This window comes from Hyla sarda, chromosome 2 (assembly GCF_029499605.1).
Source record: "Hyla sarda isolate aHylSar1 chromosome 2, aHylSar1.hap1, whole genome shotgun sequence".
NCBI lineage: Eukaryota > Metazoa > Chordata > Amphibia > Anura > Hylidae > Hyla > Hyla sarda.
In genome coordinates, this window is record NC_079190.1 from 195,874,403 (window position 1) to 195,884,133 (window position 9,731).

Below are 9,731 nucleotides of genomic sequence, written 5' to 3' on the forward strand. Positions count from 1 at the left end.
TTTGCGCCACCAATTCTACTTTGTAATGACGTCAGTCATTTTGCCCAAAAATCTACGGTGAAACGGAAAAAAAAATCATTGTGCGACAAAATTGAAAAAAAAAAACACACCATTTTGTGAATTTTGGGGGTTTCCGTTTCTACACAGTACATTTTTCGGTAAAAATGACACCTTATCTTTATTCTGTAGGTCTATACGATTAAAATGATACCCTACTATATAGGTTTGATTTTGTCGCACTTCTGGAAAAAATCATAACTACATGCAGGGAAATTAATAAGTTTAAAATTGTCATCTTCTGACCCCTATAACTTATTTTTTTTTGCGTGTATGGGGCGGTATGAGGGCTCATTTTTTGCGCCGTGATCTAAAGTCTTTAACGGTACCATTTTTGCATTGATAGAACTTATTGATCATTCTTAAATGATATAAAAAGTGACCAAAAATGCACTATTTTGGACTTTGGAATTTTTTTGTGCGTACGCCATTGACCGAGCGGTTTAATTAACGATATATTTTTATAATTCAGACATTTCCGCACTCGGTGATACTATATATGTTTATTTTTATTTACTCTGTGTTTTTTTTTTTTTTTTTATGGGAAAAGGGGGGTGATTCAAACTTTTAATAGGGGAGTGGTTAAATGATCTTTATTCACTTTTTTTTTCACTTTTCTTTTGCACTGTTATAGGTCCCAGTGATCGATGATTCTGCCGCTTGACTACTCATGCCTGGATCTCAGGCACTGAGCAGTCATTCGGCGATCGGACAGTGAGGAGGCAGGTAGGGGCCCTCCCGCTGTCCTGTAAGCTGTTGGGGATGCCGCGGCTATCCCGAACAGCCCACTGAGCTAACCGGAAGTTTTTAGTTACACTTTTAGCCGCGTGGCTCAGCTCTGAGCATGCGGCTAAAGGGTTAATAGCGCGCGGCGCTGCGCGCTATTGGCGGCAGGTCCCGGCTTCACTATGACGCCGGGCCCGCCGTGATATGATGCGGGGTTACTGTGTAACCCCGCGTTATATCACGGGAGCAGGACCAAGGACGTACCGGTACGTCCTTGGACCTTAAGGGTTTAAGGACTCAGCCCATTTGGGCCTTAAGGACTTTTTCCCTCTTCGCCTTCAAAAAAATCATAACCTTTTTATATTTTCATCCACAGACTAGTATGAGAGCTTGTTTTTTGCGCGACCAGTTGTCCGTTGTAATGCCATCACTCACTTTACCATAAAATGTATGGCGCAACCAAAATAATACTATTTGAGTGGGGAAATTAAAAGAAAACTGCTGTACAATTTACGGTAAAAATGACGTGTTCTTTATTCTTTGGGTCAAAACGATTAAAATGATACCCGTGATAACATACTTTTCTATTACTGTTGCGCTTAAAAAAAAAACGCAAACTTTTTAACCAAATTAGTACGTTTAAAATCCCCCTATTTTGAAGACCTATAACTTTTTCATTTTTACATATAAGCTGCGGTATGAGGGCTCATTTTTTGCGCCGTGATCTGTACTTTTTAATGATACCATGTTTGCTTATATAAAACTTTGAATACATTTTTTATAAAAAATTTTTGGAATAAAATGTTATAAAAAGCAGCTATTTTGGACAGTGTTTTTTTTTTATATGTTCACGCCGTTAGTTAACATTATATTTTAATAGTTCGGATATTTTCGCATGCGGCGATACCAAATATGTATATAATAAATAAATATACAGTAACCCCCCGACCTACGATGGCCCCCGACATATGATGAAATCGACATACGATGGCCTCTCAGAGGCCATCGCATGTCGATGTCAGCATCGACATACGATGCTTTTATATGTCGGGGCCATCGCATTAACTGCTATCCGACAGCGCAAAATGCTTAAGCTGCTGTCGGATAGCAGTTTAAGCATCCCTGGCAGGTTCGCTTACCTATTCCTGCTGCTCCGGGTCCACTTCACGATCCTCCGGTGTCTTGCGCATCTTCTCCAGGGTCCGGGCCTCGCTTTCCGGCGTCGTTATTACGTCACTACGCACGCCGCGCCGGCGCAGCAGCGTAACAACGTCACCAGAAAGCCAGGCCCGGACCCTGGAGAAGATGCGCAAGACACTGGAGGATCGCGAAGAAGACACCGGAGCAGCGGGACAGCACCGGGAGCCCCTGGGACAGCATCGGGAGCGGTGAGGACCTTGTCCAGAGCGACGGGGACAGGTGAGTATAACTTCCTATACTTTACATTGCACAGATCCCTCAACATACGATGGATTCGACAAACGATGGGTCGTTTGGAACGAATTACCATCGTATGTTGAGGGACCACTGTATACAGTAACCCCCCGACATGTGATGGCCCCGACATATGATAAAATCAACATACGATGGCCTCTCAGAGGCCATCGCATGTGGATGTCAGCATCGACATACGATGCTTTTATAAGTCGGGGCCATCGCATTAACTGCTATCCGACAGCGCAAAATGCTTAAGCTGCTGTCGGATAGCAGTTTAAGCATCCCGGGCCTTGCTTTCCGGCGTCGCTATGCACGCCGTGCCGGCGCACCAACTTAATCCGATCAATTTTAGTGACAACAATGCTGCAGATGCCATGATCTGTATTGATCACGGCATCTGAGGGGTTAAGGCGGACATCCACACGATCACAGATGTCTGCCATTACCAGCGGGTCACTGGCTGCTATCAGCAGCCGGGACCTGCCGCGCATTACCCGAGCATCGCTTCGATGCTCGCAGTCATGTATAGGACGTAAATGTACGTCTTGGTGTGTTAAGTACAACCTCACCAGGACGTACATTTACATCCTGCGTCGTTAAGGGTTAATAAATATAAAACAACAGGTAACTGTATGCTAGCGTGGTATCGGTGGTGGCCGCCATCTTGGTCTGCTCTGCGCAATGATGTGGCACGTCTGCAGACGTCATCCCGCAAGTATCGGGACATCTCGCCCGCACAGTGCAGATGAATGGGGCTAAACTGAGTGCGCAACGCAAGCATATATCGGAGAACTACGTGCGCAAGGGCACAATCAAGACTTGCGGCCGCAACGTATCATGCGAATATTCAAAACCCAGCTAAGCCACAAGGCTTGCGCATGTGCAGAACACACTAAACATGGCAATATATTAGTGTATAATAAAAAATATATAAGGTATAGAATATAAAAGCCAATACCAGTGACAATATATAAGCAGAAGAGAGACACAAAGCCCCATTAAACAAAAGAGTGTATGACTAGTGGTGTGTACATATATCTTACAAAATATCAATATATGTGCGCATATAGAAAAATATTAATATTTATAAAAAATTACATATATGAAAATAGTGTAAAAACGTTTGAACATAAAAATGGATATTAATATATAAAATAAATATAATATATAAAAATTGTGCATCAAGTGTACAGGATATAACCTGTAAAATTTAGGGGTTATTAAAAAATCATAATATCTAGAGAGGCCACAGGTCTTTTAAAGGGGTTTTCCAGTATTTGAAAAAACGCTGCTTTTGAAGGGGCATTGAAGCTATCCATTGACCTCTCCATCAGTTTTTCCCCAACCAGGGTGCCTCCAGCTGTTGCAAAACTACAACTCCCAGCATGCCCGGACAGCCGTTGGCTGTCCAAGCATGCTGGGAGTTGTAGTTTTGCAACAGTTGGAGGCACCCTATGATCACTTGACAACACATATGTAGAAGGTGGCGTTATTTTCTCTTGACAACCATATCCGATGGGAAGCCTATGTGGATAACCCTGGGCTGATTGTACTACACGGTGAGCCGGTAAGGTACCTCATTTAATAGGAATGCATTGAGTCACACAATGAGAACAATGCCAAGAATTTACAATGGGAGAAGTGTCCAACGGTCAGATGACCCCGCTATGATGACAATTTTGGAGAAGGCTGTGTAACCTGACTTGTAACAATGGTGATGACTCTTTCCACTTTTTAAAAGTAACAAAAAAAACTTTCTGGAGAGCAGAAAACACCCAGCAGGTGTGATAGTAAATAGTACCCAGCAGATCATACAGGTACCCCAATAATGTGCATGCTGCGGGTAACAGCAAAGGTGAGGTAGAAATAGACCCAGATAACAGAGGGGGCACCAGGTGCCACCTCCAGGGACCACCTTCAGGTAAGAGAGCAAATAGTACCCATCAAATCATACATGTGCCCCCATAATGTGAATGCTGTGGGTGACAGCCCAGGTGAGGTATACATGGATCCAGATAACAGGGGGGGCACCAGGTGCCAACACCAGGGACCCCCTTCAGGTAAGAGAGCAAATAGTACCCATCAAATCATACAAGTGCCCCCATAATGTGCAAGCTGTGGGTGACAGCCCAGGTGAAGTATAAATGGACCCAGATAACACAGGGTGACAGATGCCACCTCCAGACACAACCATCAGGTGTGATAGTAAATAGTACCCATCAATCATACAGGTACCCCAATAATGTGCATGCTGCGGGTGACAGCCCAGGTGAGGTAGAAATAGACCCAGATAACAGAGGGGGCACCAGGTGCCAACTCCAGGGACCACCTTCAGGTATGATAGTAAATAGTACCCATTAAATCATACAAGTGCCCCATAATGTGAATGCTGTGGGTGACAGCCCAGGTGAAGTATAAATGGATCCAGATCACAGAGGGGGCACCAGGTGCCACCTCCAGGGACCCCTTCAGGTATGATAGTAAATAGTACCCATCAATCATACACGTGCCCCCATAATGTGAATGCTGTGGGTGACAGCCCAGGTGAGGTATAAATGGACCCAGATAACAGAGGGGGCACCAGGTGCCACCTCCAGGGACCCCCTTCAGGTATGATAGTAAATAGTACCCATCAATCATACACGTGCCCCCATAATGTGAATGCTTTGGGTGACAGCCCATGTGAGGTATAAATGGACCCAGATAACAGAGGGGCACCAGGTGCCAACTCCAGGGACCACCTTCAGGTATGATAGTAAATAGTACCCATTAAATCATACAAGTGCCCCATAATGTGCATGCTGTGGGTGACAGCCCAGGTGGGGTATAAATAGACCCAGATAACAGAGGAGGCACCAGGTGCCACCTCCAGGGACCCCCTTCAGGTATGATAGTAAATAGTACCCATCAATCATACACGTGCCCCCATAATGTGAATGCTGTGGGTGACAGCCCAGGTGAGGTATAAATGGACCCAGATAACAGAGGGGGCACCAGGTGCCACCTCCAGGGACCCCTTCAGGTATGATAGCAGACAGTACCCAGCACATAATGTGAATTCTGTAGGTGACATCCCAGATGAGGTATTAAGTGACCCAGATCACACAAGATGCCAGCATAGGGAGAGGGCACAGCAGCTTACCTAGATGTGTCATGGGAACCGTGCCATTGCCATTCTTGGCCTCATTGAAGATGACCACTGCTGATGCCCTCCTGCGGGCAGCGTTCACCACTTTATCCTTGAAGGTGCAGCCTCCTCGGGAAACCAGCGCTATCCAGGGCTCGCCCTCCTCCATGGCCCTGGCATTCATGCCGGGCACGACGTACTGGACATCAGGCTGACAGCCCTCCAGGTGAGCCGGATCCCGGGGGAAGCCCACCAGACCCTGGACGCTCTCCTTGGGGGAGCTGTCCCCATAGCGGCCGCTCTCGGTGGTGCCCTGCACCGTGGTGTTAGTCAGGGGCTCCGTGTACTCTGTGCGGACCAGGGCGGTGAACCACTCTAAGGAGCGGCTGGAGGAGCAGGGGCACAGGGCGCACAGCACGGAGAACACACACAGTCCGCTCAGCATCCTCTCCTCAGCTCGTCAGCACCTGGGAGCAGTGCCGGGCATTGACCCTTTGTGCTGGAGTCACTGCTGCCAAGCTGGCATGAGCTGGACGGGGCACTCGCTGCAGTGTCTGTGGCAGCAGCCGGGTGAGTCTATACTCCGGTCCCTGTGCCAGTGTTGTGATCCCAGGTACTAGTCCTCCTCCTCCTGCACTGCTTCCCTTACTGGCTGGCTCCTCCCTTTCCTCTTCCCTGGTGCTCAGTCTGGATTCTCTGCTTCTCCCAGCGCCCTCAGCGGCCCAATACCACGGCAGGGTGGCATTGTGGGTGCCGGGTCATCCCTGGCATTGTGGGTGTCCGGGTCATCCTGCCCTGACTGGTGACATACAGGCACTGATACACACTGCCTTAGGCTGCATTCACATCTCGTTTTTGCAATACGGTTGCCGTATCCGGTTTCATTGGAAAAAAACGTATCAAACCGTATTGCAAACCGTATATATAGACATTTCATTGTAAACCGTATGCCAACCGTAGCATCAGGTTGTGTACGTTTTGCATCATTTACGGGTTTATACGGTTTTTAACGGTAAATCAAACCATAGTCTACTACGGTTTTGTGTCAAAAACCGTATCCAACCTGTATACGGTTATTTTAAAATGGAGTTCTATGGTAACTGTATAGAACCGTATGTGCGTACGGTTACATCTGGTTTGCACAATACTGTTTTTCATTTATTCTTTGGGGGAAATTCAATAAAAAAATAACTTTATTTAAAATGTTGACAAACATAAAACCGTAAACGTTTTTTTCAAGGAAAACGTTTTCAAACGGACATCCGTTTTCAAACCGTATACGGTTTAAAAACGTGCGGAGGCATATACGGTTGCATACGTTTCGGTCCGTCTGGAGACATAAGTTTTTGGTACAGAAACAGGATACGGCGACTGTATTGCAAAAACGAGATGTGAATGCAGCCTAACACACAAACAATTGTGTAGTGTCTGTTCTTATCAGATTAATCGGTGGATCAGACACCATTGATGTGTGACTGGTGAGGACGGATGCTGCATGGAGGTGGCAGGTGGTACCGGGGCTGGTTTTTCGATGGAATCAGCTCATCGGCTGCCCCGATGTGACCTGCTTCTTTCGGGTCTCGTCATGAGGCTGGGAGGGTCTAGAGCCTGAGGTACTTTTGTGCCTCGGGGAGTGGTGACCCAGAGGTACCGAAACTCACTGAGAGAATAGGCTCACTGGGGGACATGTATCAATGAATTTACACAGTTTTTGTGTGTAAATTATTGCGCAGAATTTAGCGCAAGCTGTTTTTTTGTGCCTTTTTTTTTTTTGCATATATTCTGATAGAGCATTTCCTCCTGATGTCGCGATACGGGGTACCTTGGAGTGATATCTATAGTACGCACGGATTTACTAACTGCGTACTTTTCCTTTACACCCAAAAAATTTTCGCAAGTACCTTTTTTTGAACGCAGATATAAGCCGTCTTGGACTTGACGTAGCAAGATGCTCTAAATCAGTGGTCTTCAACCTGCGGACCTCCAGATGTTGCAAAACTACAACTCCCAGCATGCCCGGACAGCCGTTGGCTGTCCGGGCATGCTGGGAGTTGTAGTTTTGCAACATCTGGAGGTCCACAGGTTGAAGACCACTGCTCTAAATCATCGATTCTATTTTTCAAAGAGTGGATTGAGGAGATTACTATACTTATTTATGACACCCATTGGGGGAGATTTATGAAAACCTGTGTAGAGGAAAAGTTGCTGAGTTGTCCATAGCAACCAATCAGATCGCTTCTTTCATTTTTCACAGGCCTCTTTTAAAATGAAAGAAGCGATCTGATTGGTTGCTATGGGCAACTGCACCACTAGTCCCCTGCACAGGTTTTGATAAATTTCTCCCATTGTGCTTGATTGATAAATTTAGCGCTTCTGCGCATAATTTGGAATTCGGCAAAAGGGGTAAACTGCTTCCACCATACACAAATAATGATACATGTCCCCCACTGAGTGTGGAAGCACTTACCCTAAGGGGGAGATTTATCAAAACCTCTGCAGAGGAAAAGTTGCTGAGTTGCCCATAGCAACCAATCAGATAGTTTCTTTCATTTTTAAAGAGACCTGTGTAAAATGAAAGAAGCGATCTGATTGGTTGCTATGGGCAACTCAGCAACTTTATCTCTGCACAGGTTTTGATAAATCTCCCCCTATATCTCTACACCTTGTGGCACTCACTAGAGATGAGTGAACTTCCAGTAATTCGATTCATCACGAACTTCTCAGCTCAGCAGTTGCTGATTTTATCCTGCATAAATGAGTTCAGCTTTCAGGTGCTCCGGTGGGCTGGAAAAGGTGGATACAGTCCTAGGAGAGAGTCTCCAGCCCACCGGAGCACCTGAAAGCTGAACTCATTTATGCAGGATAAAGTCAGCAACTGCCGAGCTGAGAAGTTCATGACGAATCGAATCACTGTAACTTCGCTCATCTCTAGCACACACCTCTTGATTCCCGGCCTTCTGGCTAGGATCAGAGAAATTTTTATAGATCTGGGCAGTATATCTGCACACATTCACTTATTTATTTATTTTTGTTCACTGTCGCTTTTTGCGTATTGTATGACCACAGGATTGTTAGGATGTGGTAGCTTTTCTGGGTGTCCCGTCTGGCGGTCTAGGGGAGGTGTGTGTGGCCATCAGGTTCCGCAACTCCCTGCAAAAACTCTGGGTACTCCTGCATGGGCAGGGTACCGACCTTAAACGGCACTGAAGGCAGATACCCTGGCTAACGCCAAGGGGGATGCCGGGAGCATTTGTGGTCCCTTAGTAGCTTCGGTGAAAAGGGACATCGGACCTGGAACCTCACAGGTACCTTTTGGTCCGGAGGCGAAGGGTAAGGTTTGTTGGGTGGCCTCTCTCCTGTTGGAGAAGGGCTTGCGATAGACCGCATCCTTTGCGCACTTTTTTTAGTGTAACACGTTTTGCACCTTTTCTTGCACTTTGGGTGATTCGAGAGCACGTTCCTCGGCTCTTAAATTAAAAGAAATAGGATTTTCCACGATTACTTCAGATGTAGTAGGCTGTAGGAGGTCACACAACATCTGTGTCATGGTATAACACAGTGTTTCCCAACCAGGGTGCCTCCAGCTGTTGCAAAACTACAACTCCCAGCATGCCTTGTCCGGGCATGCTGGGAGTTGAAGTTTTGCAACAGCTGGAAACACTGGTATAATAGCATCCTAGTGCAGTGTTTTCCAAACAGTGTGCCTGCAGCTGTTGCAAAACTACAATTCTCAGCATGCCCGGACAGTCGAAGGCTGGGAATTGTAGTTTTGCAACAACTGGAGACACACAGTTTGGATAACACTGTCCTAGTGTATGTAAGGTATGACATGGCATACTATTTTGGAAACTACACCCCTCAAGGAATGTAACAAGGGGTAAATTGAGTCATTATACCCCACAGGTGATTGACGAACTTTCGTTAAAGTCGGACGTGAAAATGAAAAATTTGATTTTTAACACTAAAATGCTTGTGTTATCCCAAACTTTTCATTTTCACAAGGAGTAATAGAAGAAAATGCCCCCCAAAATTTGTAACCCCATTTTTCTCGAGTAAGGAAATACTTCATATGTGGATGTAAAGTGCTCTGTGGGTGCACTAGAGGGCTCAGAAAAGAAGGAGCGATATTCAGCTTTTGGAGAGTGAATTTTGCTGAAATGGTTTTTAGGGGGCATGTCACATTTAGGAAGCCCCCATGACACCACATGGCATACAATTTTGGAAACTACACCCCTCAAGGAAGGTAACAAGGGGTAAAGTGAGCCTTAATACCCCACAGGTGATTGACGAACTTTCGTTAAAATGGGACATAAAAGTAAAAAAATTTGTTTCATTTTCACAAGGGGTAATAGGAGAAAAAGCCCCCAAAAATGTGTAACCCCAT

The 9,731-nt window shown here is 45.9% G+C and overlaps 1 protein-coding gene across 2 annotated transcripts in view; it reads right to left on the bottom strand.

Annotated features, from left to right (window-relative positions):
- The window catches only part of RNF149 (ring finger protein 149), a 61,727-nt gene extending 55,681 nt beyond the window's left edge, over nucleotides 1-6,046 (bottom strand). Inside the window, exon 1 of one of the 2 annotated variants that reach the window (XR_008888615.1) lies at nucleotides 5,363-6,046. Coding sequence is in view for 1 of the 2 variants with exons in the window: in XM_056556089.1 (XP_056412064.1) it covers nucleotides 5,363-5,792 (430 nt within the window). In the remaining variant the exon portion in view is untranslated. The remainder of the gene's footprint in view (nucleotides 1-5,362) is intronic. The other variant, XM_056556089.1, reaches the window with a different exon arrangement.
- Between the last annotated feature and the right edge of the window lie 3,685 nt (nucleotides 6,047-9,731).